Source organism: Nilaparvata lugens, chromosome 3 (assembly GCF_014356525.2).
Source record: "Nilaparvata lugens isolate BPH chromosome 3, ASM1435652v1, whole genome shotgun sequence".
In the NCBI taxonomy this organism is placed as follows: domain Eukaryota; kingdom Metazoa; phylum Arthropoda; class Insecta; order Hemiptera; family Delphacidae; genus Nilaparvata; species Nilaparvata lugens.
The window spans coordinates 81531062-81544983 of record NC_052506.1 but is presented as its reverse complement, the minus strand read 5'-3'; the positions used below and the strand labels follow the sequence as shown (position 1 = coordinate 81544983).

The 13922-nt window shown below is 35.6% G+C and overlaps 1 protein-coding gene across 1 annotated transcript in view; it reads right to left on the bottom strand.

Moving 5' to 3' along the window:
* The window catches only part of LOC111047953 (dynein heavy chain 7, axonemal), a 207161-nt gene that overhangs the window by 176673 nt on the left and 16566 nt on the right, over window positions 1-13922 (bottom strand). Inside the window, exon 3 of the mRNA XM_039422913.1 lies at window positions 3059-3349. Within this exon, the coding sequence (XP_039278847.1) occupies window positions 3059-3349 (291 nt within the window). The remainder of the gene's footprint in view (window positions 1-3058; window positions 3350-13922) is intronic.

The following is a 13922-nucleotide window of genomic DNA, read 5'->3' as shown; positions in this document are numbered from 1 at the left end:
TCTACCTACCTACCTCATGCACGAGAAGGAGGTTACAAAGTCCATTTCTCAAGGATGGGGTGGACCCCCCATTAGTTTCCCAGAAAGGAGACTCATGCCAGTTAATAGAGCTGATAAATAACTATACAGAGTATGAATTTGAAAAAAATCGGTCAAGTTATTTTGAAAAAATCATGAAAAACATGGTTTTTTAGTAATTATCCGCCATTTTTCTCAAGAATATTACGGAGCTCCTGCAATTTTCCAAGGAAAAAACTCATGTCATTTGATAGGACTTATGAATAGCTACCCATGGCTTGAATTTGAAGAAAATTAGAGCCGTTTTCGAGAAAACCGTGAAAAACCTGGTTTTTGGTCATTATCCGCCATTTTTCTCAAGAATATTACGGAGCTCATGGAATTTTCCCAGAAATGAGACTCATGCCAGTTGATAGTGCTTATGAATATCTATCCATGGTATGAATTTGAAGTAAATCGTTAGAGCAGTTTTCGAGAAAACGGTGAAAAACATGGATTTTTAGTCATTATCCGCCATTTTTCTCAAGAATATTACGGAGCTCCTGAAATTTTCCCAGAAATGAAACTAATGCCAGTTGATAGGGCTTAAAAATAGCTATCCATGGTATAAATTTGAAGAAAATCGTTGGAGCCGTTTTCGAGAAAACCGTGAAAAACATGGTTTTTTAGTCATTTTCCGCCATTTTTCTCAAGAATATTACGGAGCTCCTGAAATTTTCCCAGAAATGAGACTTATGCTAGTTGATAGGGCTTATAAATAGCTATCCATGATATGAATTTGAAGAAAATCGTTAGAGCCATTTTCGAGAAAAACGTGAAAAACATGGTTTTTTAGTAATTATCCGCCATTTTTTTCGCCATCTTGAATTGAATTTTATTGAATTTCTTATTGTCGGGTCCTCATGGTATAGGGACCTTAAGTTTAAAATTTCAAGTCGATCGATTAATTAGGAATGGAGTTATCGTGTTCACAGACATACACACACACACATACACACACACACACACATACACACATACACACACACAGACCAATACCCAAAAATCATGTTTTTGGACTCAGGGGACCTTGAAACGTTTAGAAAACTTGAAATTGGGGTACCTTAATTTTTTTTGGAAAGCAATACTTTCCTTACCTATGTTAGTAGGGCAAGGAAAGTAAAAACAGGCTATTGCCCAAAAGTTCTTCAATTTCCTAATTTAGTTTCAAATTGTCCAAATATTATACTGTAATATTACATTTTTTTCTCGATTGGAATCGAATCTTCAATTCGAGATCTATAAAACTTTATAGTAAATATCAGAGTCATCGATATACGGACAACTTTTTGACTGAGAATTTATCGTAGATGATTGTGTTGCATGTTCAATGGTATCACTGAAAAAACAAACTCTGTAAACAGAGTTAACAAAATTAACAGATGATATAGAGATGATATATAAAATTTAAAATAACAGTTTCAAAATAAAGTTTTATTGAGAACAAATATAAAATGTGAATTCTAAACTTGTAATTTATAATTTTTTGGTGACGTGTCCGTAACGTCGACACTGGTTTGAGGTGTCTACAAAGTTTTGCTCTGTTCCTTGTAGCTAGGCTCCCTGTTTCTCTCTAAAAATATGGCTGGCTGCGTGTGTTGTAATTTTGTGCTCTCTGAATATTTTTCTGTTTAAGTGAATTATTAATGTTTTAAATTGAGTTTTGAACTGTTTATAGTGTTCTATTTTGTCTATAATTTGTTTCTTGTGTATACAAGCCTATAGCCATTGTTTTTCAACTATATAAACTGGATAAGTATTTAGCTTGTAGTGACTTTAGATGCTTAAACGTGTAAGATATTGTTCTTTGTGTATTTGTGTAGTATATTGCCAAAATTCTTCTGAAGATTATAAGTTCATTTGCTCTGAAAACTGGATTTCTCATTCATAGGCGATAGATCCATTCATAGTTTACCAAGAATCTATTACGTTGGAGCCGATAACCTTCCTTAGGTTAATAGGTGAAAATTTGCTATCCAACCGATTTAGGAGAAATTGGTAGCACGGCAATACATAGGTTATGTCCTATGTATAATATACCGCCTCCCATCGCCGAGTACTAGCGGTTCGAAAAGCATGCGTTTCCTCTGCACCATTCTGTATATTTAATTTACAATTTATATAAATAACTAGCTGGCCCGGCGAACTTCGTACCGCCAAATAGTAAATGCATCTCATGACAAACTTTAGCTGGATGCACACCTTAGGAAGCGCGATGCGGCATTTTGCATCCAGGTGCTTCTTGCTTATATTGGTTTGAATGGAAGAATTCACATACACTGAATCGGACATGGCGTGGAACGGTGTGATAAGGCAATCTCCATAAGATCAACACTTTGTATCACCAAGCCGCGCCTCCTCAGGTGTGCTTAGTCTTAGCTTAATCTGATGCACTATATTTTTATGAAAATTATCCAACAATCAGTATTTTATATATCATATGGACTTCCTATGTGCTTAGTTAGTTGTACAGCAGTTTGTATTTTTATAAATAGTTGAATGCAGCTTGCTGGGAAATTGAATGGTATATCTCCTTGCTGCTGATTTTCCCGTGCATATTCTAAATTTACAGCAATTCGAGTTCTACGATCCAAGTTTGGACATCGTTCGCACCGCGGTATTATTATTCGAATTAAAATTTTGTGAATCAGTAGAAAGAAAAAAATAGAAAAACAAATCTACCGACGGCTGTTGGATGACGCAATGATCATAACAGCTCATTTTTATTTCTGTGTGCGGCCAGCTCACAAATCTTCTTCCATAAGGATTACATGTAAACTTTGAAGGACCGTAGGAAAGAGTCCTAAAGTCTGATCATAAATTTGATAAGCCATAAACCTGCTCCTGAACATAACAAACACAACTAAACAAAAATCATCAAATTCGGTGCACACATAAAAGTTATTGAATGTCAAAATTTGAGGCTCGATTTTTATTTATATAGATTTACCATTCATAATTTTACTGCCCAACAGCAGTTAACCAAAGAAGAAAAATTTACCTTGACCTCCATCATAAGCTTCTCAGTGTACTGAGAGTGCTTCACTTTCAACTTGGCCGGAATCAAATTCTGTATGTTGTCCAACCATGCCTTCTCAATGGGCGCCACATGCACCGTATCAATACCATGCCGAATGTAATAGTAGTAGCGCATGATTTCCTTCTCTTCAGGGGTGGGCAGCGATCCATCGTGAGTCTGACTGTCCTCATCTTTCCTCATTATCAGCTTCACCAGCCGTTTTCTGAACTCCTCTCTCTCATTTCTTAGCTTTGTGTACATCATGGCTTTGCTCTGAAAAGTGAAAACGAGATTTTCAAATATCTACTACTAAGAGGTTTGTACTATATCAAGGTTGAAATCTACATATATGGATGTTTCAAGTGACTACAGAAAAAATGAGCTATGTCAAGGTGTACTATGTCGAGGTTCCACTGTACAATATTTCAAAGCGTTTTCATTCGATATTGCTATCAACACAATAATCTATCCCTATCATATTAATCCATATTATGATTTGTGCTTGTCAATTGATGGAATTAATTAGTAGTTCTGTGAACAGTAGACCTCGCGCTCAGTAAGTTACATTGACCTGTTGTTATGTTTTCTCAAGAATTAAGAAATAATTTATCAATTTAAAATGTCTAGAAAAAATCCTAAATAATATAGAGCTTTCTGTCCTATCGTACCGTGACGTGTCGTCCCGGAATGTGAGTGTGAGCGCTGTTATCAGGTCTGGCTGCAACTGCCTACAACGTTGATGGAAAGATACATTTTCAAGATGTTCGATGTTTTTGAACGGGTAGTATTATAGTCCATTAGACAGCTGATTAATGATGAATAATTCTAAAGTCTGATTTTTACGGTAATGTTGGCGTTCAGAGGAGACTCCTTTTCCTTTTGTATTATCCTTAAAATGCAAAATTTCAAAAAAACCGTATGTATACGTCGACGCGAATTTCAAAAAGGAACATACCTGTCAAATTTCATGAAAATCTATTGTTGCGTTTCGCTGTAAATGCGGAACATATAAACATAAAGAAAAATGCAAAACCGTCGACTTGAATCTTAGACCTCACTTCGCTCGGTCAATAAATATACATCGGCACCTCTACAACACGTGTTGTTTCTGTACAGAAGTGAATTCAAATATTTGTAGCTCCCACTATACATTCACTGATCATCAAATATGATCACACAGCATGTAAGATGAGGATGTGAGTATATACTTGTCCTGTCGTAGTGGCCACAACAGGTATGACGAGTATGTGTGTACACACTTGTCCTGCCGTTAGGGTACGTACGTTTATGTCGGAGCTGTGATAAACGATCCTAGCAACGATGAGAGAAGCGATGCTAGTAGGGAGTAGCGCACAGCTTCTATCGACTGTTCATGCCGACAGTCGTGCTTAAAGCTTGATTCGTGAGTTCATGTATTGAAAAACCAATTTGTGTATGCTATAATAAGTGATTCTGATGAAGATTTTATTTTTGCATCGAATACAGTAAAGCATTACTTACTAGGTTGTAGAGAACGTGAATATATGCACATCCTATCAATGTGGAGAGGAATGTATTTGGGGAGTATCATCATTTGTACAAAGATTTAAGACAGCATCCAAAATTTTTTTTGACTATATATGAGAATGGAAATAGAAACTTTCGACTACATTTTGACGAGAGTTTCCAATAATCTCCAAAAGGACTGGAATAATTATCACATAAGTCCTATCATGGCAGAGAAGCGATTAATGCTAACATTAAGGAGGTTTATACAAGAAAGTTATATTTTTTGATAAAATAGAAACAATTGAATTTATTCTTGAAATGCATACATCAAGGTCTATTTATTATGTTTCATTATTATCATTGACAATAAGATAGAATTTTGTAATTGAATAAGAAGTAGTTTAATAAAGTAAAGAAAATGTCACTTGCTTACGAAACTCCACATATAAATCAACCCAAATCATGAAAAAATATTGGTCCATGTTTGTACTTTGTATTCTACAACTCGATACTAGCCTCGATACTAGCTTGAAAATGAACCGAGCCATTATCGATGCTCTTATCGATGGTCAGGACCCAAGATCGATTTTCATCGCAGCTCCGACATAAACAGGCCTCATTAGAAAGCACGTTGGTATTATCTACGCGTTGCTAGAATCGCAGCTTTTATCACTAATCGCAGCTCCCACATAAACGTACCCTTAGTGGTCACCCTTACATGATACAGTATCATTCTGTATCATTCTCATGATACTGTATCATTCTCATGATACTGTATCATTCTCATGATACTGTATCATTCCAATGATACTGTATCATTCTGATGATACAGAAGTGATCTTCTGCTTCTCCATAGAGAAATTTGAAAATGTTATGATAACGTTTCACATGATATCCGATACGTCTGTTCGGTAAAAAACCTGAACGTTACTGGCTGTCGCTTAGTTCTGCAGGCGCAGAACCGTTTTTAGCACATATCTGTGCTTAAATGCACCCAACTTTTATAATACAAATTTATGAAATCAGGGTGAAAAATCGCTGAACAGGTGAACATTGTACCGTTTGTGTGCTATTTCATGTCAGGTGTACTCAAGACTGTTTGACTGACAGCCGTATCAGACACTTCAAGCTAGTGGCCAGACTAATACATGTTAAGTAGCTGTGATAATATGCGTACAACACAGCCACGACACCACACACACTTATAGGGCCGGTTTCCGAGCTCGGGATTTAGCTAAGTTCTAGACTTCAAACAGCTGGAGTCAGAAAATTGTCTTTCCAAAACGGGGCATAGTCATAGTTTTTATAATCTTTATTTTCTCATTTCTAAAATTGGAAACGTTTTTCCTTACGAAATGAACATTCCTAAATATTGAATGAAAAAGACTAAGAAATTGTCAAAAACCTCAGATTTATTTGATACTTAGAAAGACCGGTTTCGGTTATTACACCATTGTCAATCTCTGATAAACTGTTCCTAAATAATTCTAAATAGCTGAAACTTTGCACTATTTTCTATTTATTTTATTTTGTTTCTATTTATTCTCTCATTTCTATAATTGGAAACGTTTTTCTCACGAAATGAACATTCCTAAATAATTCTAAATGACTGAAACTTTACACTATTTTCTCTTTATTTTGTGTTCAATTCACTAGTTTTTCGAAATTTAATTCAAACATGGGCTGCGACTAGGCCCCGTTTCGGGAAGCCAATTTTCTGACTCCAGCTGTTTAAAGTCTAGAACTTGGCTAAATCACGAGCTCGGGAACCGGCCCTTATAGAGTGGAATTCACTATGTTAAATCTGGCATTTGCAGTCACCACTTGTTTTGGTTGCCGCCTCCTGGAGCGCTGGTGCTTGTGTGTCACCACTTGTTTTGGTTGCTGCCGCTTGGAGCGCTGGTGCTTGTGTTCACAATTTGCCCTGTCGATTTTTATAGTTTTAATTTTTATTCGTCAAGTTTGTCATTTTCAATCGATTTATCAATTAGATTTATTATACTTAGTTCAGCATTAGTCCTACTTTAGCCTATTATGGCATTATTCATTTATATTTGCCATTTTTTCTGCTGGTGGGTTCATTGTTTCACAGTTGGTACACTTCCTTGTAGGCTTTCTTCCTACCTGCTCGTCTCGATGGAATGGCCAAAAGAAAGTGTATTTCCAAGTTTCAAGTTTATCCCTTTTTATCTAAAAGTGACAAATTCGCATGAAAATGTGTCTCATCGATTCATAAATATCTATTCTCGTTGTGGTATTCTAGTTTTCAACGTTCATCATTATTTGTGTCAAAAAACTTGTAAGTAACTGAACGACATTACTCGCACGCAATGTGCTTTGTCCCACAACTTCGAATTTCGACATTTATCAAATTTGTGCTTCTAATTCTGAAGAACTGTTGATCCAACAACGATAATATCCAGAATGAACTATTTTTACTAGAAGAAGGCTCAGAAGAACTTTATTTTCTGTATTCAATTTTAGCTGTGTCCAATGATACATGTTAGGTTATTTGTTTCATCATGAACTTTATTTGCAATCTCTCACTTGCAAGAACATTTTTGTCAGCACCTGACAATTTTCAATCATCCAGAAAATATATAGTTCCATCACACTCAATGCATTAAAAACATTATTTATGCATCAGACATTTCTGCATTGAACTAGTTACTAAGCAAGGTTACAATTTATCCTGCATCTAGGATTTGAAGAAGCTTGTCCATGACAATTCTTCTTGGAATTACATCAACCCTTGTAATTTCCTCTCATCATTTGAAATCTACACCATTGTGATTTCTTTTCTCAGTGACTATTGCGCACTATTTTGGCCACCAGTTGCCACCTCATTGTAACCTAGAACTGTTCATGTTTGAAATTGCTTTATTGGGTCGCGGCTATCAATCTACTTGTATGCTGCTAAGTTACATTGCGCCTGCCGTGTGTACACCTTCTTTGAACTATCATCATCACCATTGTGGTTTATCAGAATTTTTGTGTGCTTCGTTCATATCACCACAACAATTTACATTTGTGATCTATTCACTTGCCTGGAGTTACTAATTTTCTCTAACAACATCTTGTCCATGCACAAGCCTACGCATTATCGCGCAACACCTGCCGTGATGACATCTGTAATCATCATCCTACCGACTTGGATTCAATTCTATCTCCATCTGTAACAAACCTACTGAGTTGTAACGCTTAGTACAGCGCCCTTGTTACCATCATTGCCTGCTGCTGGTCACACTTGGAGTGGATTCAACTTCTGCACGGCTCCCTGCCGGTCTTCTGAAGATTCAGCGCAGTTCGCCGCCGACGCCGCCCTGGTACTTGGTTCCACGGCTCCCTGCCGTCCTGTTGCCGGTTCTGTCCGGGTATCTGGTCCAATTTGACGCCGACGCCTACCTGGTGTCCAGCCCATGGGCATCGCAGACCTTCCAGAAATCCTACTGGTTTTCTTTAAGCCAGCTGGTGAAGACATCTAACCTCTTAGTTAAGTATTTTGTTCTGTGCTTCTGTGCACTTACCGATTCATTGTTCAACCATTTTCATTTACATTTGTTTTTAGAAACATTTATAAATTACATTTTTTTTATATTTACCTTTTGAGGTCGTATATTTAAAGTTAGACCTTTCCGCGGTCCCAATTATTCGTCGCGGTCCCTTTTCAATTTCTCTTGTCTTGTGGAAAACTTTCAATATTTGTTTGTTTATGCAACAGCTGGATTTTCATTAATTACATGATTTTTGTGACTAGGAGTTCTACAATAAATTCAAAACATTGTATTTTGAAGATTCTGAATTCTCTTTTTATTTGTCAACATAATTGTCCAACTGTGTGGACCCACCATTGTATGTACATGCTTTACTATTCTAAGGTAATAAAACAAACCAAATTACACTTTTTAGAAGGTCTGTTACGTATTCATGATCATTATAATATTCTTTATGATTCTAATCCTTGTATGTCATTTAGCCTACCTGTTCCAAGATGGTACTATAGCCTACCTGTTCCAAGATGGTACTATAAATTCATATATTCAATTTCAACTACAGCTGATCAATAACTCTCTTAAATATCATTCCTTTTTTGCTTACCAGAGTCTTTTATGAGGACAGTTTGGGTGGACTCATTGAGAGTTGCAATTCAGATCTTGACGACTCTTAATGTCACAATCATTGCAGTCCGCTTAGAAGATTGGAGGTTACGCTTCAATTTCACCCAAATTAGTATTTAGTATTTATTTACATGAATAGAAAAATTACAACAACATATAGAGGCTTACAGCTTTATGCCAAAACAAGCCTCATTGAAAATCAATTGTTTACACAAACTGAAACTAAATTAGTAAGAAAGAAAAAAAACTAAAAATAGCAATAAAAATAGTTTGGAAGAAAGATTATAAATATGAAATAACACAAGACACAATAGAAAATAGAAAAAAAGACCAAAGAAAAAAAAGGCAAATTGAAAAAAGAGAATAGGTAGCAAGCCTATTATAGAAGAAGAATTTGAATTTTAAATTTTTATGGTCTGAAAATTGATTAAACATTTATAATTTAAGAGCTTGATAACATTGTTCACTAAAATTGCGCAAATTATCAGCGAATATATCTAGAATCGTATTCAAAGAATTGTACAATCTAACAGTTTTTTGTAAGAAGCAATTTGCATGATGTACAGTGTATATTCTATCCAAAGCAAAAAACATATTTAATCTAGGTCTATTTAACGGAACAAAGATACTAAAGAGTTCGATAATATTCGGAATGTCTAAATGATTATTCAATATTTTAAATAAAACAATTAATGATACGAAATCCCGCCTGTTCTTCAACGACATAATTTGAAAACTGACTCTCAGACACCTCATAGAAAAGTCATACGGGCATGAATGTCCATACTTCTTGTAATACATGAATCTGAGGAATTTATTTTGTATGCGTTCGATACTACTAATATATATCTCTTGATAAGGACTCCAAACAACTGCACAATACTCAAGTCTACTTCTCACCAGGGCCAGATACAGCATCTTGATTAAATCAATGTCTGTGAAGTGTCTGACATTTCTTATGATAAATCCTAGCATCTTATTTGAAATATCAAGGATGTAATTAATATGATCTCTGAAGGTGAGAGTGGAGTCTATGTAGACACCCAAATCCTTAATCACATAAACTCTTTCAAGATGTTCATCTAATAATTTGTAGTCAGCAAAAATCTGTTGCTGTCTAGTGAAGACAATAAATTTACATTTCTTCACATTTAATGCCAGATTGTTTTTTTCACTCCAATCATTCAACCTGCCCAAATCCTCCTGTAACATCTGAGAGTCCTGATCATCCTGTATAGTTCGATAAATTTTAACATCATCTGCATAAATGAGACAATTACTGTTTTTAATACACTCTGGAATGTCATTAATAAGTAAAAGGAACAAAAGAGGCCCAAGATTACTCCCCTGGGGCACACCTGAACCACTCGTGAAACATTTTGATCTAATATTATTGAAATACACAAAGAATAAACGCTGACTGAGGTATGAGTGAAAGAAGGCAACCATTTCGGATGTGAAACCAAAGGCAAACATTTTCTGCAGAAGGATTTTGTGGTCTACCTTATCAAAAGCTCTGGAATAATCGAGGTAAATTGCATCAACACGTATGCCTTTATCAAGGTGACTTGAAATGTAATTAGTAAATAGGAGAAGATTACTGACAGTTGATCGTTTTTTAAGGAAACCATGCTGACTAACCGTTATAATGTTTTTAAAATTATTGAAAATATGCTCAAACAGTACATACTCGAATACTTTTGCAGTTGCATTCAAGTTGGATATTGGCCTGAAATTTTTCAAATCATTTAATTTTCCACCCTTAGGAATCGGAGTGACTCTTGCCTCCTTCCACCTTCTAGGAAACTTGTTTTTACGGATGGACAGGTTGAATAAATAGTGTAGAGGCCTAATCAAAATTTCCCCACAGCCCTTTATTATATAGGGGGGTATGTTATCTGGACCACAAGATCTTTTAGGTTTTAGGTTTTTAATAGATTCAGCTACTTCTCCCTCAGTAATGATTCTTATATTAAAAGAGTCTGAGACACCGTTTATTTTGAAATTGTTATTGGGACCTACTATGTCGTCGAGAACAAAGTGAGTATCATTATCATAAACAGACGCAAAATGATCAGCAAATGCTTGAGATACTTCTCTAGCAGGAATCTTCACATTGTCAATTTCATATTCCCCAGGTACGGTTCTATTTGCTCTTCTATCCTTCACGTAGTTCCAAAAACTTTTAATGTTAGTTTTAGCACTGTTTTGTACACCTGTTATGTAGCTGTGATATGCAACTGTTATTTGAAACTTCAGTTTAGTTCGAACTTCTCGAAACCTTTCCTTGTAATGATTTGAAAACTTTCTCAAACGGGCTAACTTATTTTTTAATTTGAGATTTTTTATGATATTATTGTTAAACCAACGTGGATACTTAATACTACTTATTTTATTTATTGTTGGAATACATTGATTCATAGCCTTAAGCAACAAATCATAATAATACTCAACGGCTTTATCAACATCCTCAATCAAGTATAAACTGTCCCAATCAGAATTTTGTAAAGTTATATAAAGCTTATGAAAATCTGCTTTTTTAAAATTATAGTAAGAAATGCTAGTGGGAAGGAAAGCTACGTGAGTCATCTCAATGTGAAAAACAAGAGCAGGGTGGTGACTATTTTCAGCAAGCGTGGGATCGTCTTGCCTGGTAACATTCAACGGGATATTACTCAAGATTAAATCAAGAGTTCTTCCATTTATATTTGGAACATTATTGAAGGAAAAAGTCAAGCTTGGTTGGCAAGCTTGACTTGCAGTGGAAAGGTAATAAAAGTGTTAGCTCTGTATTTTGAAGTAATTTAACAAGTTTATTTGTTTTGATGCTTGAAATTTTTCAGCTCAGTGAATGTGAAAGTGAATATTTCATGTTAAAAGTTTTATTAAAGGCGATCTTACGTGAGTACAAGTTATTACAAAGAAACTAAAGTTGTCGTCTAACCAAGATTCTGATTTTCGAGTACAATTAGAACAAGCATCAAGCTGTTATTTATCTTATCGCTGTCTTAGTGTGCTAGTAGTGGTGTGTAAATTCCGTATAATCGTCCTCAGCGTAGTAGTATTGGCCGGTTGGACATTTTGAATCGAACAGGAGTACCAACTTATTTAATCGGCATTGTATCAAGGAGTGCTCTGTATCAGAGCTTGCTCAAAGTTGCCAATTTTATAGGAGCAGTCTGTCTGTAGTGAAAACATTATATATAGGAAATAGTCTATGACCTATTACATCTGGTTGACAAGATTGATTCAACCGGCAATTATTATTATTTCGGGAAGAAGGTCAATGGGACAGATTAACAACTGTCAAAAAGCTGAACTATCTGTCTCTTTTCTACAGCTCCTCGTACCTACTGTTTATTAATTATAAAAACAAAAACATTTATTTGGAAAGCGCAGTTCGAAATTTGAAAAGTCTCTCCTATTCTTTTTCTCCCTCTGGCTCGTATCCCTTCTCATCAGGAGCTTCCAATTTCTCTCCAGGGCCACGATTGCTCTCGTTGGCGTTTCCCAGGTTTTCCTTTGTTACCTTCCCTTTGAGACACATTTTTATTAACGCTTTGCTTATTATTATTGTTAATGGCCGTATTTGTGGAAGTATTAATTAAGTTCTGTTCAAGGGGGTAATTAGTGGATCTTTACGAAATAACTAAATACTGAAAATGGAAGGAAAATTAGATGAGATTCTTCAAAAGTTAAATAAACTAGACTGTCTGGAGACGAAAATTGATGAAATCAATAGAAAGTTCAATGATGAACTGGAAACCCTGAAGCAAGAAGTAGAACTACTGAAAACGCAAATAAAAACGGAAAGAGAATGGAAACAGAACTCAGATAGAAATAGAAACTTGATCATTTTTGGCCTGAAAGATAGAGGCAATTACTGGAAACTACGAGAAGAAATAATAGGAATATTTTCATACATTGGCGTCGATATTAGAAATCAGGATATCGATAACTTGAGAAAATTGAATCCTACTGAAAAGGATAGACCAATTAGAGCACAGTTGACTTCAATGTTTACTAGGAACGACGTTTTGAGGAAGAAATACAAGTTGTCAAGAGAAGAAAGGTTTAACCACATCAAAATAAGGGAAGACCTTGACATGGAAACGCGCATCATCAGAAAGGAATTATTCCCATTTCTTATGGAATACAAGAAACGAGGTAAACAGGTCCTAATGAAAAAAGATAAATTAATGATTGACGGTGAGCTCTACAACCTGGATAGCTTAAAAGAAGCATATAATAAGGAAAAAGAAAAAAAAAGGCCAAGGAGTGAGGGAAGCTCTCCCACAACAGGAGGCGACGGTGACGCAAGCACCCAAAACACAAAAACGGAACGACTCGTGAAGAAAAAGAACTTGAATACAATGGAAACATATATAAAGAGAATTGGAAGAGAGCAGGGTGGTGTGGAAGAGCCTTCACAACCACAGTAGCAACCACGGCGTGGAGTTAGAATAGCAAGAACGGAAAATGAAAGGAAACCAACTGATAAAGACTACGGAAAGGATGGAAGATCGGCGAAGAGAAAAAATCAAGATAATATCATTATACTCACATATAATTGTAGATCTCTTAGGGAGAACTGGAGAGTGGAACAGCTGGTGGAAGAGGTCAAAAATGTAGAATGGGATATAATAGGACTTGCGGAAGTAAGGAGAGACGGAGAACAATGTTTGAGCCTGGATGATGATAATATTGTTCTGTACGTGAATGGCAATGGTCCAACAGGAGGAACAGGTTTTCTAATAAACAATGCGACAAAAAAGAAAATCATAAGCTTCAAGCAACATACTCACAGAATATCGACAATAATTTGGAAACTCAAAGAAGGAATGGGTAGAATTAAAATAATACAAGTCTATGCACCAACATCAAATTCAACTGATGAGGAAATTGAAGAACTGTATGAAGAACTGAATGATGCCTTAGGAAAGGATATATGTAGGTACAATATAATAATGGGAGATATGAATGCAAAAATTGGCAAGAACAACGGTGAAAAATGTGTTGGAAACTACGGATTTGGTGAAAGAAATGAAAGAGGAGATAGGCTTGTTGAATTTGTTGAAGGGAAAAATATGTATTTGATGAACTCCTTCTTCCAGAAAAATGAAACAAGAAAGTGGACTTGGATGAGTCCGGATGGAGAAACAAAAAATGAGATTGACTTCTTCATAACAGACAAAAAACTCATTGTACAAGATGTGGACGTAGAGAATGATGTTAACATA